This window comes from Sceloporus undulatus, chromosome 1 (genome assembly GCF_019175285.1).
Source record: "Sceloporus undulatus isolate JIND9_A2432 ecotype Alabama chromosome 1, SceUnd_v1.1, whole genome shotgun sequence".
Classification (NCBI taxonomy): Eukaryota; Metazoa; Chordata; class Lepidosauria; order Squamata; family Phrynosomatidae; genus Sceloporus; species Sceloporus undulatus.
Window position 1 is genome coordinate 86691364 of NC_056522.1, and position 23778 is coordinate 86715141.

The 23778-nt window shown below is 39.9% G+C and overlaps 1 protein-coding gene across 3 annotated transcripts in view; it reads right to left on the reverse strand.

Annotated features, from left to right (window-relative positions):
• The window catches only part of LOC121921925 (SAM and SH3 domain-containing protein 1-like), an 802782-nt gene that overhangs the window by 18747 nt on the left and 760257 nt on the right, over positions 1-23778 (reverse strand). For 2 of the 3 annotated variants that reach the window (XM_042450669.1, XM_042450677.1), the window contains exons 10-13: positions 19164-20011; positions 15433-15504; positions 10911-11054; positions 1303-1438 (exon numbers count right to left, since the gene is read on the reverse strand). In XM_042450669.1, the coding sequence (XP_042306603.1) occupies positions 1303-1438; positions 10911-11054; positions 15433-15504; positions 19164-20011 (1200 nt within the window). The remainder of the gene's footprint in view (positions 1-1302; positions 1439-10910; positions 11055-15432; positions 15505-19163; positions 20012-23778) is intronic. The other variant, XM_042450687.1, reaches the window with a different exon arrangement.

Below are 23778 nucleotides of genomic sequence, written 5' to 3' on the forward strand. Positions count from 1 at the left end.
TTTTTCAATGAAGCAGTGAATATTTTCATCCTCTTCATAACCTCAGTCCCTATTACCTCAAAGTCATTTCTTCAAGCACGACACAACTACAGGTGAAATAGGTGAAATACCCAGGACTAATGGTGACATGTGTAGTCTGCTGGAACAAGATAAGAGGTGAAGGACTGCTCTTCTAAGTACAGACAGGCATGCCCTCTAGCATTTGGGATTTCAACTGTGTTTCCTGTTTAGTATCTCTTACAGCTTTCTTATGTGCAAAGCAACCAACTGACCAACCCAACCAACCTCAGCTCCATCCAAAGAGGTTTATAATCTATGTAGACAATCTTTTTTGGGTCTAAATAGCCACAGTTCATTAAACTGAGAGACACTATTGTGCATACAAGCAACCTTCCCCCATTCTCTTGTGCATGATAACAGAACACTACTGGGCTTTACGAAACCAGTTTGTCATTACTGATGTGCCAAGGCCGGGCTTATGAGAGAAGGATGATGGATTACATAGTTCTTGGCGGGGTACAGACCGCCGCTTTGCGGCGGTCTGCCGCCGCCGCCAGAAGGTCCGCGGGGGAGCCGGAGCCTTCAGACGGCCCGACTCCCGCGCGGACCGAAAAAAGAAGCTCCAAAATGGAGCTTCTTTTTGCGTCGCGTTTGCGACGTAGCGAGGCGCCAGGGGCGCGCTCGCTACATCAGCAGCGGCGCCAGGGGCGCGCTCGCTACATCAGCAGCGGCGCGACGCGTCTGGACGCTGTGCGTCCGATACGTAAAGATGGCGGCGCCCATGTAGAAGGGGCGCCGCCATCTTGTACGGACGGAGTCCGTACTAGGCCATGGGGCGTCTAAAAGAGACGCCCCTTTTTTAAAATGGGACGTCCGGAGGACGTCCCAAATGGCAATGTAGAAAGCCCCCTTGGCTTTAAACAGGAGTTGAAAAATGAACTCATCTCCTGTTTGGGAGTCAATTTTGAGATGTTTTTGCCCTGACAGATGTCTTAGGCCCATGAGAAACATTTTTTGAAATAGGAATTAAATCTGTAGTTGACTTCCTTTAATATATATATATATATATATATATATATATATATTCTCCTAATTCTAAAACAGTTGGGGGGGAGGGGTGGGGGGAAAAACATGACAAAATTGGCTATCCTACAGTGTGGTCCTCTAAGGTCCCAAGAAGAGTCAGTGTTCCCCTGCCCAATTGGCTGATGGTTGCTCATCCTGGCTTAATAAGCAATGATTCATTCACCTCAGATCATTACATCTAACTTAGTGGTGTTGAATATCCCATTTATTACTTACTCATTGAGCTCTGGCCACTTAGGGAGCTCCTCAAGCTCTCTACTGAACCACCAGCCTTTAACTTGGGTTTGTCCAGAGAATCGGTATCTGGCTGTGGTAACTGAGGAGATTGCTGCATGACATCCAGGCTGGATTCCTGAAAGAAAATTACCACACTATTTATCTTCTGGCTCCCATACACTCAAATCTGGGACTGTGGCATGCCAAATGTTACCACTTAAGGTAGAGCCCACTGCTAGGCATCCAGATTACAGTAACTTCCCAGAGGTTTCAACTAAACAGGGATAATAAGAAAAGGTTCCAACAAAAGGACACAGGCAAGACACAACTTGTAAATGAGAAAAGATTTCCCCACAAGGAAATGTGATTCAGGGTATACAGGAGGAAATGGTGTTTTGTGCATATAATGCCAAGTCACATGTTCAGGGATTTTGTTGTACAGTCGGCCCTCCTTATAGGTGGATTTGCCATCTGCGGATTTGAGCATCCGCGGATGGCAAACCCGGAAGTTGTCCCGAATGGTGGCACATATGCATGCGCAACGCCATTCGGGACTACTTCCTTCTCCTTCCCTCCTCTCTTTGCTTCCCTCCTCCCTTCCCTCCCTGCCTCCCTCCTTTCCTCCACCCTTACTTACCTTTCTGGCCTGGGATGCTTGGCCTCCTCGCTGCCGCCACCACTGCGGGAAATGCCGGGTGGTGGCGGCGGAGGCCAGGCCTCGGCCTCCTCGCCGCCGCCACGGAAGGACCCGATGGTGGTGCTGGAGGCCTTTTGGCCCCAACAGCACCGCCACCAGGCCTTTCCCGCAGCGGCGGCGAGGAGGCCAAGTCAAGACATTGGAGGTCTTCAAGACCTCCAGTGCCGGCACCTGGCCTCCTGGAGCCTCCACCGCCACAGAAGGGCCGGGTGTAGGTGTTGGAGGCCAAGAGGCCCCCAGCACTGACACCAGGCCCTTCCGCGGAGGCAGCGAGGAGGCCGGGTGCCGGCGCCGGAGGCCTTGAAAGCCTCTGGCCTGCTGTGCCTTGCACCCTCTTCGCTGGGTGACGGTGGCGGAGGAGGGCGGAGCACAGCGGCGAGGAGGCCGGATGCCGGTGCTAGAGGCCTTGAAGGCCTCTGGCGCTGTTGAGCTCCCGCGCCTCCTCCGCACCGTCACCCGGCGAAGAGGAGGTGCAAGCTCAGCAGCGCCAGAGGCCTTCAAGGCCTCTAGTGCCAGCATCCAGCCCTCCTCGCCTCTGCGGAAGGGCCGGATGCCGGCGCTGGAGGCCTGGGAGGCCTCCGGCACGGCGGCTCTACCTCTTTGCAGCTGCCGTGGGAAAGGCCCGGTGGCGGTGCTGTTGGGGGCCAAGAGGCCTCCAGCACCGCCATCAGGCCCTTCCACGGTGGCGGCAAGGAGGCCAACATTTGGCCTCCGCTGCCACCGCCACCACCCAGCTTGTCCCATGGCGGCGGCGAGGAGGCCAAGCCGCTGTGCCCAGAGGCCTCTCAGGCCCAAAAGGTAAGTAAGAGGGAGGGAAGGGAGGGAGGCAGGGAGGAAGGAAGGGAGGAGAGGAAGGGAGGCCAGGGACTTTTGTTCCCAATGGCAGTGCGCATGCACACACGTCACCATTGGGAACAATGGGGACTTGAACATACACATATTTTGGTATACGCGGGGGGTTCCGGACAGCAATGGTTCTAGATATTTTCTTTTAATTAAGAAAATCTGTCTTTATTAATTTTATTGCTTTGAACAAAGATGGAGATACTCGTTTTTCAGTGTAGCAATTGGGTTAATTATGAAATGTATAAAAACATTTAAAAAATTAGTATCTGATCCTTGAGCACAAACAGATATTGCTGCTCTTTCCTCAACAGTTATAATTCACTATCCAGCATGTACAGAAGGTCACTGTATGAGAAATATCTGTCATTTCTAATAAAAACAGAAAGCTTTTATCTGTCTCTGTTTTGAACAGTTGGAGTCAATGGTTCCATAAAGGGGTATTCCAGCCAAAGATGGACTATGTATAGGTGTTGCTGTGGCACTGGAGGATCTGCCTGATCACAACATTGATGATCAGATTTATTCTGACATTACAGAACAGATGCACCAAGATAGTGTGAAGTGCAGGTCTGGTGAAAACTGGTTTAGGAAACTCTTTTAGGAAAGGGACTCAAGACAACATTTTTGGTGAAAGCTTCCTGTCATTCCAATAATGTCACATCAATAATGTAAAGCCAGTCAGCCTAAAGGGTGGGATGGTGGCAGCAGCAGACCTAGAAAGGTCTGGCATGTTCTCCCCTTCCAAATGCTGACCAACAGTAGCTGGGAGAGCAAATCAGGACCCAGGTTCATTTGCATTTGCATGTTGGCTATGATAAACCTTCCTTCCCAGAAGTCATTTTGGGTTGGCCCTTGAGCCATGATAGTATTGCCACCTCCTCCGCCCTTCAAAAGACAGTGTGTCTCTACCAATAGCAGACCAATTTGTAATCTGGTTTATCGCAGACTGGGTTGATTTCAATAAAGATGCAAACAGTTTGAAACCAAATTTATCTCTCTTATCTTCGTGCCTGGAAGGAGGTAGGAGGAAGAGGCCCGGTCGAACTGGATGGCCCTTGTGGTCTCTTCCAACTCTATGATTCTATAATAAGTCAGGGTGCAAATCTTGATTTTGCCATTTTTGAGTCACAGTTGTTGAGAGCAGGAAATTATTTTGAGATGCTACTGCAGACAGTTGTAAAGAAGACTGATCTGACTCATGAGATTTTTATTTAGTTATGTAGATAAAATTTAAATGATTTTTAAGGTATGTTTTTTGTCTTCAAATACCTATTTTAAAATTTTATTTTAAATGCCTTTGATGTGGTCTGTTAATGAATTAAAAATGTGATGGTAATTATAATGACCCAGGTTGAAGCTGACTAAACTTTCTAAGCTGCAAGATATGATTTCTACACCTGCTGTAAAACCAAGATTATAGCTTTCTCCTTCATGCCTCAAATCTGTAGTCAAATAATTAGTTTAATAATTTGTCATTATTTTAAAGACATTTGTTACTAAGAGCCATCCTATGCATGTTTACTCACAGTGTTCAATGAGGCTTACTCCCAAGTAAGTGTAAATGAGGTTGAAGCTTTTAGATATGAGAATTTTTTTTCAAATACAGTCAACCCTTCTTATACAGGGATTTTTTTATACACGGATTCAAGCATACATGGTTTGAAAATGTTCAAAAAAATATAAATTTCAAATATCAAACCTTGATTTTCCAATTTTTATAAGGGACACCATTATGCTATGTCATTATATTTAATGGGACTTGAGCATTCACAGATTTTGTTATCCACGGGGGATCTTGGAACCATACCTTAGCACATAACAAGGGTCCACTGTACCAATATGGGTGACCCCTCCTCCCCATTTTAAAGTAGTTCTAGCCAAACTAGGCAATAAAGTAAAATACTCATTTGATTGTAGTGCTCATAGTTTCGTATTTACTTGTGATTTTGCTGTTTTTCTTTGTTTGATAAAGTTGTGGTGCTTTTGTACACCTTAACATACATAGTTTACTGAAGACGGTTATGAAAAGTTAACATACTGTAAATTAAATGGCAGATGAAGTCATGGAAATATACAGCTTGGACTGAATAAATAGCACATTCTTTTTTCATGCATATGGTGTTAAAATGAATTTAACTGACAGTGCAACTCAGCTATGAAAATTGTAAATAAAGCAAATATCTTCTATAGAAAAAGTAATGGGGATTGTTTCCCCTTGTTTTTTTCACTCAAGAACATGACAGATTCAAAATTTCTGGGAACTGTTTACAGTTAGAAAAGCATCAGTTTATGCTCATAGGTGGATGTGGGTACATGCACACATTCTGGAAGCAAAGAGAGCAATTTGTTTGATATATTACAACATATGAAAATAAGATGGTGCAATATCTGAGTCTATCTGCAGTGAGAAATTAAAATAAACCTGCTGATATACAAGAATTGTTGGATATTCCACAGGCATGCCATCACAAACCATCTGAATAAAGCCTGTTATTTACATGCTGCAGAGTCATCAGGAAACATCTTCCCACAAATCAAGCAAATCTCCAGAGAAAATTTGAGAACGAAAGCCACAGATTGCTAATAGAAAAGTGCCTTCCATTTTTTCCTAATGTCTGTACTTCTTGTACTCCATTTTAAACACTTTTGCTGCCAGTATCTTATAAATGTCCATGCAATGAATCCTTCTAAAACAAAAATTGAAATGAGAAACTCACTATTACTGTGGGCAAATGAAGTCCCAAGATTGGACCATGAAAACATGTATTCTATGTCCATCGTATCCATTCCAAAAATCCTAAAATTGATATCAAAATGATGAGGATGCCTATAGAGGGGTCACAAGCAAACTTGCAGAAACAGGGTAGCGTCCATTCTGTTTTGTAGAGAATGGAGGCCTTGGGGAATTTTCACCCTGTTTCCTTCTCACCATTTTATTTATTTATTTAGATATTTATATCCCTCCCTTCAGCCCTAATGGCTCTCAGGGCGGCTTACAATTATTTTTAATCAGACAGTTCCCTGCCCTCAGGCTTACAATCTAAAAGACACAAAATAAAAGGAGAAGGGAATGATGGAGGGAATGGGGATGAGGTCCAGTGATTCTTCTCTCCCTCTAAGGCCTGGACCAAGGCAGATGGATTGGAGGGATTTTAGGTCCAGAGGAGGCTGCCTTTAAAAAACAAAGAATTAAACTCCTGGCCACTTCCTGTTTTTTTAGAAAGATGGTGTTGGGGGGGGGGGGGTTAGGGACTTTTAAACATTTTTAGGACTGGAGGGAGCACATCCTTCCAAGATTTCCTGGGGGTTAATGAGCTCCTCCCAGCTCCCTCCAGTTGTTTGTGCCTACTTTAGGGGGAGATACAATTTTTCAAATCATCTGGACCCTAGCCATGTATAGCTTTAAAAGTCACAATCAGCACTTTGAATTTTGCCTGGCCCTGAAAACAGACTGATACTCAGTGAAGTCATTGTCACAGTACAGCTTCTGTACACTTTCAGTATCTGTTTTGGAGATTAGGGAAGGAAAGTAAATTCTGCTGAACTGGAGGATGTATGCTTGTGTGATGTAAAAAGTTCAGTGTCCGTATGAAGACAGAATATATTTTTAAACTTGGTTTCTGAAAGATTAACATTTTTAAATTGCCTCTACACAGAACTTGGGAACAGAGGTTTAAAAAACAGACAAGGTCAGACTTGCAATTGGCAGAACTATCAGTTTGTTCTGAATGCATTAAAGTAAATTAGGAAGTGATCTTTATTTCTGCTTATAAAGTTAAATCAGTAGTGTTTCCATTACAACTGATTCAGGTGGGTTTACTCTGCTCTTCTTTGAGTAATAATAATAATAGCACCAGGGATAATAATAATAATAACAGCAACATCAGGGACTGCCTGAAGGAAGAGGCCCCTCCCTCCTTAACTGTCATCTTGGCCTCAGAGGGAGCAATCAGGCAGACCCAGCAACATCAGAGACTGCCTGAAGGACGAGACTTCTCCCTCCTTTAACTGTCACCTTTTGTATTGTATTACAATTTTTACTGTACACCGCTATGATCATTGTGGAATGGCGGTCTATAAATAAAATGTATTATTATTATTATTATTATTATTAATTGTATTAATAATAATGATAAAGTGAGAGAGAGAAGATGGACTTGTGTTATTAGGAATGTCATTTGCAAATACTTGGCTGTGTTAATAATACAGTGCGCCCTTCCCTTACCTGGGGGATCCGTATATGCTGAAAGCCATGTATGACGTGGGTACACTGTAGTACTCAGTTTTTTAAGTCAAGAGAGGTCATAAGTTTTTATTATAGCTCTTGTACTGGATTTTTGTACGAGTGATTCAGTAGAATTGTTCCTTGAGCAATGGCTGTTCTAACATATTGCCACCATTGAGCAACACAACAAATAATTTTATTTTTATACTGGGGGTCTGATGCCATCAGGAATATGAGGGTAAATCACAATGAATTCTATATGAACAGATTGTCTCATATCAGTGCAGAGACATGGCCACAGTTTTTATTGTTGCTGAAAAGCAGTGACAGAGAGTTCCGCACCCACTATGATAGGACAGTGAACAAACAGGCTACCAAAGTGACAGCCCTCCTTGGAAGGCTTCTGGCTTTAAATCAGTTTCATGTCATTGGAGATAAGAATGGAAAGATTAAAATGCAGGGACCAGAGACTTGAATTTGGTTTGGGAATATTATTCCAATTGATATTTGAGGATATAAAGATAAATATATGCTGTGATGCTCTTGTTTTTCAACGACCAGCTTTCATCTCCTGAATATTTATTTAGTAATAGTGCCGTGCAGCCTCCTGATTATTCAACAGTCCTCTAGAGGGCGATATTTAATCAATGGAAACTGTTCATGCAGATGATGCCAATGCTTGTGGTTGCCTGCCAGCAATTACTTGTTAGGCATCTAGTTCAAGTGGAAAGACTGATGAAAAAATGAAAATAAAAAGTGCTGGGTATTTTGATAACCCAACAAACCAAACTGAGTGATGCCTGCCAAATGCAACATGCTTGGAAAATTGAATTTAGCCAAAGGAAACTGAAAAAGCAGCTTGAAAAAATACATTTTCAGAATGAACTTTAAAGTTCCACTATATAGAACTCTGCAGTGAGGGAATTAATTACGGAACAGAAATCCGTCTGATGGAATGCCATGTCCATTTGCAAAGACTGCTGGATGAAACAGAATTCACAGATTTTAGGGCTTACAGACCCTGCTTTTTTGTTCCATGTCCAGTTACTGGGGATAGGAACTTGACAGAGGCCTTTGTGTCACAGAAAAACAAAGACGACACTGGGATCCTCCCAGTAATTGATTCCTATGTTTGGAAGCAGCTTCTATGACCATATTGTTATAGGATTCAAAGATATAGCCACGCTAGTCTGTAGAATCATTATGTAGAGAAGTATTGTAGCACCCTTGAGACTAACTAAAAGAAAGAAGTTGGCAGAATGAGCTTTCATAGACTTAAATCTATTCCACCGAATACATCTGAGGACTTAAGTCTATGAAAGTTCATGCTGGCAACTTCTTTTTTTAGTTAGTCTCAAACATGCAACAAAATCTCTCTACATACATATTTTTATAGGTTATTATTAATAGGGCAGAAACTCCAGTAGCATTTGCACTGTCACTCTTTTTTTAAAATTAATGCAGAATTATTTTTTCCACAAATGCTTTCTGTTCCAAACACTGAGGAACAGAAAAGAGCACTGTTAATTTTCAGGTGAAGGAATTTGCAGAATGTGTTTCTGAGGTCCCCCATAGGGGACTCTGAGATCCCATTTCCTCTAGTTACCAATTCCCATTGTTGAGGTTACCAGCAGGACAAAAAGCATCAGTCTCCACCTTATGTTGAGATCCAGCTCCAAGATCTACTGCTTGTCATGTGGAAGGTTTTGGGGAACAAACTAAACAAGTGAAGCAACTTTACAAGAGTGATGTGCAAATTACAAATGTATTAAAATCTGAGCTGATGGACCATCTAGGCCAGGAAGCCACGGTGGGTGTGGGGAAAGCCATCAGGTTTAGGGAAAGCTTTGTTAGATAGTTATGGTACAAAAGAACAGAAGCTGGTGGCTAAAACACTGAGAGTAAGGTTGTAGTGGTTTGACCATTGGATTATGACTCTGGAGAGCAGGTTTTGAACCTCTGCTTAGTCATGAAAACTTCCTGGGTAACCTTAGGCATGTCACACTCTCTACGTCAAAAGATGGCAATAGCAACCCCCTCTGAAGAAACTTCCCAGGGAACCCTGTGATAGGTTGTCTTAGGGTGCCCTAAATCAGAAATGATATGAAAGCAAACAGCACACACATAGACATACACACAAGTGCCCTTTCATACTATTTATTTCTTGATTGCACTTACATCCTGTCTTTCTCCACTACACAACTGTTAATCCACTTTAACAGCCAAGGCTGCATTCTGTGGAGTCCTGAGGCTCGTGTTTCAGTGTGGATCAAACCATGGCAGTTAAAGACAAATTATAGCACTGTAATCTTTAGTGCAGAGGCAGTCTACCGTGGGAGGCTAGCAAGATGCATTATGACTGCAGGAGACATAGGAGGGTACACCTTTTCAATTTTGTTTTAAGTATTGCCATAAAATGCTCCCAAATGCTGTCAAGGCAATCCTCCTGACACACACTTTTAAGCCAAAGAAAATGCCCCATGCCCCTCAGGGGAGATCATAGGCTACATTTGGTCCACCCTGATCTAGTGTGAAAAGACCTCAGGACAAGAACACTACAAGCAGACTGCAACTAGGGAACTCCCTCTCAAGGGAAGATAGACTATCCCTGTAGTCCTTTAACTGCCAAAGACCTTTTCCTTCAGATTGACTTCTGGCAACTAACTGGCTAAATAGGAAACAACTTTTAATGTTTGGTTATTATTTTAATATGATATTCTACTGAATTATCATATGGTGATAGACAATGTTGAAATTATATGAACTAGTGTATATCCTATATTTGGTGTTTCTATACATCTTCAAGTTATTTCTGACTTGGCCCTAAGGCAAGGCTATAGAGTTTTCTTGGCAAATTTCGTCAGAGGGGGTTGCCACTGTCATCTTTTCTGGCTGAGACCGTGACTTGCCCAAAGTTACCCACTGAGTTTTTTATGCTTCAGTGGGAAATTGAACCCTTATCTCCAGAGTCATACTCCAACACTCAAACCAGTACATCACACTAGTTCTCAAAGGGCTAAATCCAATCTTTGTTATGTGTTTTTCTTCTCCTTCCCTCCCAATATGAGCCCACTGTGCCCCTGAGCACCAACTTTGGACAAATTTCCAGCTGGTCTTGAAGGTCAATGGGGAGGGTGACACAAATTTCACTGGACTCAGCCATTCTACCAGCATAAGTTCAGTAACAAATATTAACTCATGTAAGACTTTTCACTATGAGCAGGTATCAGGCCATAGACAATGCCCACTTCCATTGGTTCCTGCAGAATTTATTACAGGGATTTATTTGTGTGTATTTATTTTAAGACAAATCACTATTTCTGGCTATATGGGGGAATACAAATATTTTAAGTATTAAAATATCAGCAAAACAAGCTATGGAAAACATTTAAACAAGTAAATATAGTGTCAATTTGAGAGTAATTTGATTGTCTATAAACTGAACTAACCTATTGTAAGATGCACAGAACTTTGTCATTCAGAACATGTACAGGGGTACCATTGGTATTGTTAGAGAAGTAGGACAAGGTATATAAAGCTATTCATTGTTCATGGCCAGTGAACTACCCAGCATATGGCATGAAATCATATACTTTATTGTCCTAACTCAATCCTAACATCCTTTTATGATTTTATTAAAGTTCTTTTCACTGTAAATAATTTTGAAAGTATTGCTTTACTACAGAATTCCCTTGAGAAGTTTCTCTAGTGATGCAGTTGTACCATTCAATGATGTCTAAAATCACAGTTATCAAAGAGTGCATTGAATATTTATGCTAGAAAGTAAAACATCCAGCTGTTTCATTTGAAACAAGCAAGCAAATGACCCAACTTGCATACCTGCTCGGACAAGGAGCTGCTGTATTTTTTAGACATCCTTTTCCTCATGGTCTCTTTTACAGATTTCACCTTTTTACCAAGGGATATGCGAGAAGTGGAAGGGGATTTGATCACTTCTTTGTAAATCAAGTCACCATCCTTTCCCTGTAAAACAAAGGGAGGATCAAATGAACATCATCTGCCAGCCTCCAGCTTCTTAAGAGCCTGAGAACAAACCTGAAGGAGACAACAACAGGTTAAAGGGGCTCTGGTTCAACTTTTATAGACTTTGCAAGAAACAGACTTTTTCCAGTAGCACTCGCTTCTGCTGGAGTATTTTCTGTCATACCCCCATGGATCATTTCATAGGGGAAATTATGTCAATACGTCTTATCTATATTTGTGAAGTTGTGATTGTTATGAAGCTGTAGATGATTGCCTCTCTCTCCCTCTCCCTCCTTCCTTCATATGCTGGTTTTGGTGACTAGTATCCATACTCTGAAATAAACCAAGGGCCCATTCACACTACAGACTTATGATGGATAAATATCTGAACACAACTAGTATATTGAAAATGGCAATCCATGTTGATTTTAGACAATATCCATGGACTTCTAACCCATCTTTCTTCGTAATATAGGTGGCAGCAAACTTTCCATATATATGTCTCATCTAAAACTCACTGCAAGTACACTAATCCAGAGGATGGATTATTTTATTTTAATTTCATTTGTATTATTTATATTCCACCTTTCACTCAGCAAAGGATTCATGGTGGATTCTTCGTTTCCTTCTCTGTTTTTTAAAAAGGAAATTGTGCTAACTCAATCAAACCCTTAGAAGAAAGGAGAGAGGGCAAAAAAGAAACAAAGAATCAATGAAAATGCAGCTAAAACCTTTATGGGCTATTGGGACATGACAATATGAACTGTGCTGTACCAGACCAGGATCTATGAAGCCTAATGTTCCATTCCCACATTGCCTCTGGAAAGCTACAAATAGAAAACAAAAGCAATCAAACAAGCAGACTCTAACATATGCTAATGAATGCTAAAATGTCTTGGAATAAAGAAGTTCTGTTTTGTTACCATGGATAATAACTAATGACAAGCATATCCTTTGGGAATCTGACTAATCCTTAAGAATTATCAAAGCTAGTGGCCATTACTTGTAACAGTGAATTCCACAAGTTAATGCACTTCTGTTTGTCCCAGAACCTACCGCAGATCAACTTCACAGCATAACCCTGCGTTCCAAGGAGAGGACAGAGGGATAATAATAAAAAAAAGTTCTTGTGGTTTTTTAAACAGAGGACAGGAAAGAGTCCAAACTCCAGTGTGAGCATGCTATCCAGTTAATATCTGAACCTCTTTGAATGTTCTGTTAAGTCCAGACTTCTGCAGCTGCAGTTCACCACACCTCTCCCTTTCCCCGGAAAGCCCAGCCATCTGGCCAGTATTCCAGCTGGGATTTCCCCCCCCCCCCCCTTTCCCTCTCACACTCACAATCATGCAGTGGCAGTTCAGGATTTCAAAAGGATTTGGATGCAAGTGGGTAAAAGGAGTATGTCTTTTAGTAACAGAACCATGGATTTGACTTGAATCCTCCCTTGACTACTCTCAACAAATGCCTAGTGTAATCACAAAGTTAGCTCCAAGGATAGGTAAAAGAGAGAATTTAGAAGAATGATACTTATCAGCTTTTTTCACTCTCCAGCTTTCACATCCATATACAGAAAGAGGAAATATGATGAACTATCCTTAATATTCACTGATATATCTTTACATTTCAGAATCTTCTCTTGTCCCTTCACATAGCCATCCGTCTATGTCCTAATCTTTTCCTGATCTCATGACATTACACTCTGAGTAATGATTGAGCAAAGGTATGTAAAATCTTGAACTATTTGATGTTTTCAACATCTACTGTAAATTATGTAAATCCTTTGTGGTCATTATCTTTGGTGTTGTTGTTGTTGTTGCTGTTATTGTTATTGTTTTGTTTTCCACCTATAAACATGCCTTTGAATTTTCTGCCTTGACTTGCTTCAATAATCATTCCAAGCCTGGTATTTCCTGTTAGTAGTATGATGTTGTCTGAGTATCATAGATGGTTAATATTTCTTCCTCCTACTTCACTCCTCCTTCCTCCGCATCTAATCCTGCTTTTCGTATGATGTTTTCAGCATGCAAATTAAACAGATGGGATAATAAAATGCAGCCTTGCCTGGCCTTCTTAGAATTGGAAACCAATCTTTTTCTCCATTTTTGTCCAGATGCATATTATACTGTACCATATGCATATTATACTGTACCATTAGTATAATGCATATTATACTGTACCACAAGGACATGGACTGCTCCTCTTTCCCTTTTTTTTTTTTTTTTTTTGCTGTAGTGCCCATCACATTTGAGGTGCTACCATTTTGAGTGTGTACACTTTTCCCCAATATATGTATTTGCATATATCAAAAACATGTATTTGGTGAAAGTGTATATGTCCTCAGTATAGGTCATAACCTCTTGCATCAGGACAATCAAATATTGTGACACCACTATTTCTTTAAGAGCAATCCATAGCTTTTAATTTTCTGTACAATCAAAGGCTTTGCTGTAGTCCATAAAGCACAGGTTAATTTTTTTTAAATTCTTTAGTATATTCCAATATTAATTTAATTATCTCTACATTTTAATTTGATTATCCTTGTAGAATTTAAAGACCATGTAAGGAACCAATTTCTACTACTATGCTTAATTGACAAGGAACCAGAATAACTGGCCCATGTCAGGGAAGAATGCCAAATGACTCTATCTGTGGCCAAAAAGAGAAGGAGGCAGTCTTGGAGGATGACAGATGAAATCTTTCGACTATTTCAAGATAGAAAAGAAACAAAAGTAAATGGGTCAGAATTCTGAACACAATTGTTCAGCAACCTGGGTACAGAGGCAAGTAAAACTATAATAATAAGTTCAAAGAAACAGAAGAGGGCAACAAAAAGATAGAAGGAAAGAATTATTCCACAAGGAATCAAAGGGAAATTTAAACCAAGAATAGGCCCTCCCTGTTATATCTGCCACATTTGTTGGAAGTCTACTGTGGGACCTAGCAAAACATAGGTGAGAGGCAACCCCCTCCCCAAATGCAGGTCAGTTGTGCTACTCTCAGCAGCTGGTAAAATATTTTTAATGTTATTCTATAAGAACGGAAAATAAAAATGACAGCTTCTAGCTGTGAAAAGTGGTGCTGCTGTTGCGAATTAGCCCCACTGCTGTGAAACTGTAGGTGCCCATGAAAAAGGGTGACTTAAGGGACCTTTCAAGGAAACTTGTGCAGTTCAAGAAATCTGAGCTTGACATTCTTACTAGAGAATACTAGTCTCAGCTTTATTTACTATCTCCAGATCATATGGTAAGAAATGAACTCCAGTGTCTGAGTTATGCTTGACTTATGTCAGGTATGTGACTTATTCACTGGGTGGATTCTCTCAAGTGATGCGGAAGGGATGATTCTCACTGATTTGATCTTCCTGGCCAATATCCTGTCTGGCATGCAGAAGTCATGAATCACAGATGTCAGAAGGGAGGGTACAGATGATTTTTGCCATCTCCCTGACTGACAAGTATAGAAGAAAAGAAGGTGCCCTGCAGTTGCCTAGGTAACACTCTATTTTCACCTGTCCCCACATTACATTTCCTGACCAACAGCAAAAACACACAAGTGTAACATGATATCAAGCAAATTAGAAAGCTGAGAAAAGGAGATAATGCTTTTGAGCAGTGAGAAGGTTGATTGCAATTTGTGATTTAATTATGAGATAAACAAGAATGGGATTGTGCATTCCTGCTGCTTGCCAAACAGACTGCCAGGTTTTTTTTTTTTTTGTTTTTTTTTTGTACTAAACCTTCAAAAAAAAGTTTTGTTGTGGCATGGTGAAAACTGGAGGTCTCATATTGAGAATCACCCAGTGTATTTAAACAAGGTCTATGCTTCTGCCTCCACACCATAAACTTCCATTAGTTTTCTGCATGGCTTAGGGAAAGCCAGGAGTGCTCCTGGACATTGTGCCAAACCTCTTTGAAATTCAGGTGTAAATGCTTTTTTAAAGCTCCAAAACAAACAAACAAACAAACAAAAACAAAAAACCCTACACTTTATCTAAATGGGCACTACTGCATCGGAAAACTAATAAAAACATAAAAAGCTAAGATTCAAGTTGTATTTCCATAACATACACTTTAGTGCTAATTTATTGTAGGTGGGTGTTGCAATCAGCAGTCACTATTATTATATGACAAACGTTTCACACTTTTGTTAGTAGAAAAGCAACTGTGAACATGTAGTGTAGTATGACGCAGTCCAAAGGCTGAGGATCAGCTCAATTTGTACCACTAGAAAACTGCTATTTTTCTGGACCTTAGAGATACTACCATGGCAGTCACCAGTGTACTTTAATTTTAGTATAAATGCCACCATCATGATGCACAGTAAAAATGAATAAGGAAATCCAGGTAGTTTTATATCTTAACCTATATTTAATACTCACCATCTGATCCAGATTATTTCCAGTGTGCAATGAGCGATTAGTCAAGTCAAAGCCTCCAAAGCTGCAGGTCCTCTGTGAAATAAGACACAGGTGTGTGAAATATGCTACAAATAAACTAGTACTCAGGATCAAACATTATCCAGGGTACAGAATGCACCAGAGAAATAATCCTATACAAATAATGGTAAAAAGAAAACATGATGAAAAACTTAAAAGGTTCTGATGTTACATTCATGCATCACAATGTCTTTCCCTGGCATTTTCTTGCTTGTTTTAAAGCCTCTGATGATCAGGATTTGTTTTTTTTAAATCATACTGATTAGTTCAGGATGCTCCACAAATGAGTATTTGAAATACTTCTAAAAAGAGGAATGCCATTTTCAGTCTCATAATTGTTCCTAGCTTTACTTTTGCCAGTGGGATGCAAAGAAAAACAGAAAAGCCTTTTAATTAACTTAAATCCATAGGGCAATGGAAGAATTACTGATGGAAAGAAAGTCCGGAATTCAAAGGAGGGGCTATGCTGATTGATCCCCCTCTATTAGCAAAAGCAGGAGGGGATCAGCCCCCCTTCCTTCTGCAGTGCCTATGTTCCTTCAAAACATAGTCCAGTTAACTGGAAAATGCTAAATGAAGCTGCCTCCTACTTTGGGGGGAGTGATGAAAACTACAGCAGTGGTGGATGTGTCTGGAACAAATTTCTGTCAGAGTCTACTAGTTTTAGATCATTCATCTAGAAATCCTAAGTTTCTACTCAATCATAGTAGACTTGGGAAGTTTCTCAGTTCTTCTGTTTCTCATAAGATCAGCCATTTCCATAAATTTCCCTAGGAGATGTTAGTAGGGGTTCAGTTCTTGGAAAGCATTGGCTGCACATTTCCCATCCAGACCTCCACAGTACAAAGCAGCTTTATTACTGCTACAAGGGAAAGTAGGTTATATTTACAGAAGAACAATATACTAGAATGACTTATTCTTAGAACATCAACCCAAGCCTGAAACACTGATACTGATTATAATATTTTTACAGCCTAAACACACTAGCATTCTGTGACACCACCTTTCATCTGCAAACTAAAAAAAGCACACTTGTTAAAACAACATTTTCACAATTAGGCAGGAAGTACTTGACTCCTGTTCATGGTCCTCATCTATAAACATGTACTAGAACTAGTTTGAACTCTGTAGGGCTGCATGGCTCACATTCAGTTCCACAGGAGGATTTTTCATCTCTTCTAGAAGTCAACCAACTTGGCAGTTCTATGTTTTTATTCAATATCAAATGGTGTGGCTTTCTTTCCATCCTACCATATGGTAATTCTAAAACCTTTCAGAAAAACAAAGACACAGGAACTGGGAATGTAATCCCATATCATATAGTATAATACCAATATGCCACAGAATTAGTTCATTCTAGGAAATATCTCCTTTTAAAAATTATATTAATTATTGAGTCTGTTACCAGTGTGCAAGCCACTAAAAGCTAACAAGCTGCCTCTGGAGACCTGTATTAACATAGTTTCTGTCCATCAAACAAAGACTTCGCTGATTAGCAGGAAATTAAATTTATTTCAAAGAAGCTTAGAAGCTAGCATCCAATTACCAACAAAGCCAACAGCAGAACCTATAGTTTCATAAAGCAACAGGACACTAAGCAAGCTGGAAATTCAGCATTAGTCAATAGCTAAAGAGTTTAAACAAGCCCGTTTGTGTGTTAATACAGGCAAGTTACTTGCATATGTATACTTACCACAAAAACCAATGCTTGGCACTGTGATATCTTGCATGAAACAAAGAAAACCACAGCCAAAAGATATTTTGGCAATATACTGAGCCTAACTTATAACTGAAAGTCATACTAGTAGTTAAGCATTCAAGCTGTGCTGCTAATGTTTGTTTTTAAGTACGGACTTCATAACCTCCAATAATTTGATGAATAACATGCCAAACAAAGTCTGTGGATGAAAAAAATTGTAGGGACTTCAATGGAATGGTCATGCAATAAAAAACATTTGGTGCAAGTTCCAAAGGTTTATGCATGCCTTGGCCATCGGAAGCCAAAAATAAATGTAAATACAAGACAAGCCACCAAACCGACGGAAGAAAAGGCTACCATAGTTCTCTGAGGTTGCAGTAAGCATGAATCTTAGAGGATTAAGTTGTAGAGGTGCTCAAAGTTCAAAAGCAATGTAGCAGGCTCTTGCCTTCTTGGAGAAAAAAAAAACCAGATGAACTACGAAGTGAAATTGGTTTGTCAAAACTTATAAGTATAATAATTCTTCAGCCACCATTCTTTTGAGAAGTCAAATGAAAGTATAGTGGTTATGAAATCCATCATACGTGGTCTCTCTATGATAACAGACATTCAACGGAAGTTGATTGCAACTGTCATCACAAGATGCAGAAGGATTGGCTTTCTAAATGCATCTAATGGGAATCTTCCTTCCCTTTCTCTGTACCTGTTACTACTTCCACAATGTGCAAATCCACACACAGGGCAAACCGTTTTCTTCTTTGAAGCAGCTCATTATATCACTCAAAAGGATAGAAAAAAAAAAAAGCTGCCAGCCTGTTTTACAAGCATAGTCACTCTTCTCTGGAAAGGTTTCTACAAATAGTTGAAGTGGTTTGGCAGCTAAAAAGGGAAGGCATGGGTTGGGGTTGCAGGAATCTGTTGTATTTTTACTCATTTAAGATGTGTGCAATACAATTTTTTATTCCCTCCAGCACAAGGCAAAGCAACTTAACATGACTCCTATTGACATCGTTTGCCTGTTTTGTGTGTGTGTGACTTCATGTCACCTGTCAAATTACAGCAACCCCATGAATCCCATAGGTAATAGGGTCACTTGTTACAATATCAAAGTTTATCTCCATACCTAACTGTACAGGGGCTACCTCACAAAATCACTGCACTCTATTGACTTATGGGCCAGTGACCACGCAAAAAACAGAGACAGACCCTTTTCTTCCTCTGCATCATTTTTTTAAAATCACCTTTGCCTGATGAAGAAACCAGTGGACTGCAAAAGTGGATGTAATGACTTTTGCACCTTCTGGTAGGCCTAATAATGGTATAACCACAATGTGGACTATGAATTTTATATACTTATTACACTTTTATTGTTGTTTAATAGTAGTGTTTTGTTCATAATTCATAGAAATCGTATGTGCTTTTTTATTTTAACTATAGAAAAGACAATGTAGAAATACCCTGAAAAAACAAACAAATACACACCTTCGTTATCCAGGCCTCCATTATCCCAACTGCCCACAAGGACATAAAAATTATTTTTGGTAAAGGCAAACAAAAGTGTTATTTACAAAATGCTATACTGATGAAGGAGAATTTAGGTAAAGCAAGTTGTACTTTATTTTTTGTTTTTAAAAGACTGATTTTTTAAAAAAATTAAAAATGTAAACTTTATCATTTTTATTAAATACAAATCTCATTTTTCCCCTCTGAAGTATTTTTCTTGCATTCAATCACCCTAGTGCAATGTGTTTCTCCTTAAAATTTTGCCAGTTTTAACACTAGGGACTAAAACATTCTGTCCAAACACTTATTAGAACATAATGTTGGCAAGTATTGGATGTAATGGGGGCGATAGAGGAAAGAAGAGAAAGCCAATGAACTACTATGTGTCATGATGGAAAAAATAGACCAGCAATGCTGACTGCAACCTTATGAGAGCTGGAATGGCATCTTCAGTGATAACTTTTGGACTCACAGACTTTTGGTGGATTCTCAAGAGAACCCTTTTAGTACAGCGGTCCACAGTGGCAGCCCATTTTCTCTTTGCCTCCTCCTCCTCCTCCAGCAGGCATCGCCTCAAATCCTGCTCTTCAGCTTTGCTCAGGGTTCTGTCAGTAACGGGCCGCACCAGATGGGACAGGTTGAGATGACTGTACAGGCTTCTCTCCACCACATATGTGATGTTGAACTCACTGACCGAGTTGCGCCCTCGTAGCCTTCTATTTGGAAAGCCACAGCTTCCTCCTCCTCCTCCTCCTCCCCCCTTGGCTTTGTGACGAAGAACCTGTAGATCACAGATCGAAGGGGATACACCCTTCCTAGCAGGACGCTGGCAAAGAAAGGCTCTAGAACATGAGTAGTTAGAATCTGTCTTTTTAAGTCGGATTTGCTTCCTGATGCTCTGAATTTCCTCCAGGGATACTAGGACATGGTGCTTCCGCCTGTTGTCATAAAAGCAAACACTTTCTTTACTTACCCCGTGGCTCAGGGAACCAAGGTTTTTCTTCATTTCTCCATCAGTCAAGGAACGGCAAACTTTGGGAGCTTTCTCCTCTTCTGGATAGGAGAAGAAAGTCCCAAGTTTCTTTGGGGGTTTAATAAGGCCACGGTTATCAGATTTACTGAAGGTCTTGAGCAATTTCCTGTTAGTACCCCAATTATCTAGGCTGCTAGATGAAGGAGATGTCGTCAGTGAACCACAATCATCATCTGGCTGTTTCTCAGAGGAGTTATCCAAGAAGTGTTGCTTCTTGTGAACGCCAGAGTAAAGCGCTGATCTGTCATCTGGTACTGGAGAGCTGTCAATGGAATGTTCTTCTGCACCTAAAAATGAGGAACAACCCCCTTTATTAGCTATCATTTAATCAGAGGACTGAGAAAATGAAGCAACCAAAGTACACCTGAACAGTAAACATCTGCGTCTCCTACAGCCAAACAAGCACGGAGGCAACACTTAACTTCTGAAAAATAGAAAAATTAGGGCAGAACCAAAGAATGATACAAATTTAAGGAAAAATGTTTATAATACTTATATACATTCAAATTAACTTAACATTTGGAACACAGCAATTATCTGTCCCATCATAATTTATGCAAGAGGAAATATATTTTTGTATATATTTGAACAAATTTTCTTCCCACAAATTGTTGGAATAAGAGAAATATAAAAGACTGAGTAGTAAAACACAAACAAAACACCATACTCCTATTTAATATGCAAGAATAAATGCAACCACCTAGTTATAATTAATGAACTAGAATGACAATTATCTGGAGATGCTGGAGGAAAGCCAATGGTGTAGAAGACTAAACTTGTAAATAAAGGATGAAAACCCAGGGCTAGAAAAAACTGCCTAGAAGAAAGGATAACATGACAAATTTCAAATACGGTATTTAAAGGGCTGCCAGAAAGAGAAAGTATTCATTCCTTGCATAAATAACAGGATTTTTTAAAGTCCTTGGGAACGATAGCTCCCCTTCTTACTCATCATACATGTGAGCACACCAGCAATTGTGAACCAGACCAAAGGTATGGATTTAGAATTGCACAATGTAAAGATTCCTTCTATTGTTTCATTTTGATCAGTTGCCTTGACCTTTTGTTGTATACAACTGCTCTGTGCTTTCAAGTTGACTCCAACTTATAGCAACCAACGATAGGATTTTCTTGGCAAGATTTATTCAGAGGGGATTTGCCATTTGATTATCCTAATGTGTATCCTGTATTCAGGATAAGAAGCCATTGTTAGGAAAGAATATGGAGAAACAGAATGGGAAGGGAGTCAGTCAAGGCTGCATTTTATTGCCCTGTTTGTTTAACCTATATGTTGAATGTAACATACACAAAGGTAGATTAGACTCTGAGTAAAGAGGAAGAAAGTTCAAAGGCATGCTTACAGATGAACATTAAGAAAACAAAAATAATGACCATAGATTATTTACGATGTAACTTTAAAGTAGACAATTAAGACATTGAGATAGTCAAAGATTTCCTCTGCTCTGACTTTAATCAAAATGGAGACTGCACTCAAGAAATCAGAAGACAAGGACTTGGCAGACCAGCTATGAAGGAACTAGACAAGATCCTGAAGTGTAAAAATATATCATTGAATACCAAATTCAGGATTGTTCATGTCACTGTATTTTCCCATTTCTTTGTATGGTTGTGAAAGCTGGACATTAAAGAAGGACAATAGGAACTCTTCTGAGAAGTGATGCTTCCAAAGAGTTCTGCAGATACCCTAAACTGCCAAAAAGACAAATAAATGGATTCTAGAGCAAATTAGGCTTGACTAAACAGATGGCTGTACTTTGGATACATCATGAGAAGGCGTGACTCACTACAATGAGGCTTGGCAAGATAGAAGGCAGTAGGAGAAGTGTAAGACTGTATTGCAGAGGATATTCAGTCAAGGACTGAATCAGCTCTGCAGAAATAATCCAGCTTGACACCACTTTAACTGCCATGGCTCAATGCTATGGAGTTCTGGGAACTGTAGTTTGCTGTGACAGAGAAGGCTAGATATCTCTCAAAACTACCGTTTCCAAAATTCCATAGCACTGAGCCATGGCAGTTAAAGTGGACTCAAAACTGGATTATTTCTGCAGTGTGAATGAAACAGTAGAAGCCCTGAGTTTGCAAGACCTGAACAGAGTTGTTGATGAAACAGTGACTTGGAGGTTCTAATTCATAGGATTAGCATAAATTCAAGTCAATTTGACAGCAGTTAACAATAACAAACATAGCAGAAAACATTTAACAAAACAATGTCTTCTACTGGAAAAACTTCATAAAAAAGGATACACTGTTCTAAGGAAAAGACAGTGTGACTAGGGAGTCCACTAGGTCTTTTGCAAATCTATGATTATGTATGGGGTTGAAGAAAATGATAGGTAACCACTTCTCTCACTATACCAGCTCTTAGGCTGAATATAGTTTAAATCATATATGAATAGAACTACTGAGGTTTAAATTCAACATATGCTGACCTAGATTTGGAAAGCTGGATTTTTAAAAATATGTTCTTCCTGTCATGTGTAGAGAAAAACATGCATACTACATTAGAAACTGTTGGTCTATTGTGATACAGTAAGACAAGAAATAGAGAAGATGAGTTTAAATTAAATACGCAACTTTGATTTTATGTCCTAGAAATTATGATTAAAATCAACAACATATCCACCAAGCCAGGTTTGAGAAATTATGTGGCTTTCAGATGTTTTTCTACTGCAGCTCTCAGCATTTCATATGGCTGCTGGGAACTGGTGTCAAACAACATCTGCATGGCACACAATTCCCACTTCTACATAAAATTTTCTGTTTTCTGTGCCTATTTTATATTAACTTAATCTTCTTCTCAGTAACATCTTGGAAGGTACACACAGTTTCATTACCTAAAAAAAATCTTCAGTGAATTTTGGAAAAGGCTGAGAAATACTGAAAAACTACAGAACTACTGAAAATAGAGGACCATGTGGATAGGGAGACTGCAAGATATTCAACTCATCAAGGCCTCATCTGGAGTGTAGTGTGTTCAGTTCTGGGTACTTCATTTTGAAATGGATATACACAAATCAGAGTAGACTCAGAGAAGAGCAACAAGGATTGGAAAAAGTATGTAGCACAAAACATTTATTATTATTAAACTTTATTTCTAAAGCGCTGTAATTATACACAGCACTGTACAAAGTCGGTAAAATTAAAGAGTATATAAAAGCCTGCCCAAGGCGTACATTCTAAGATACTGTAATAACAATTAAAAGAGGAATAGAAAACATGAGAAAAGGCTGAAGGGCATGTTCAACTTAGTAAAGAGAAGACTAAGGGATGACATGACTGCACTCTTTAAATACCTCAAGGGCTGCCACAAAGAAGAAGGTGAAGGGTTGTTTTCCACTGCCCCCAAGGTATAGAATCAGGTCTAGTGGTTTTAAAATTACAAGATGGTAGATTTAGACTGAAGAGCAGAAGGAACTTCTTAACAGTGTTGCCAACAAGCCTCGAAGATAATTCCCGGAAATGTTTGTCCAAAACCCGCTGAATCCCCCCAGATCACACGGAATATTCAGTCACAATTCCCGGAAAATTCCCATAATGTTAAAATGGCGGATGTTTTGCAAATAAACATAAACATAATTGAATAAAAATAATTGTAACTTATTTCAACCCTCAAAATCACCACTGAACCAAACAAAGAATCTTTCAGTCCTTTTAAGATATTTATTTTGACATGAAGGGGGTTCAGGAAGCTTTGTGCCATATAGAAATGTGATGCAACCGCACTGCAGAAATAAATCCAGTTTGACACCCTTTTAATTGCCATGGCTCAGTACTAGGGAATCCTGGGAATTCTAGTTTTCGGAGACATTTAACCTTCTCTCTCAGCAAACTGGTGTGACAACAAACTACAATTCCCAGGATTTCATAGCACTGTGCCATGGCAGTAAAAACGGTATGAAACTGGATTGTCTCTAGAGTGAAGATGCAGCCTGAGTTATGTCCAAGACACACTGCAGAAATAAACCAGTTCAAGACCACTTTAGGTGCCCTGGCTCAGTGCTATGGAATCCTGGGAATTGTCTCTGGAGTC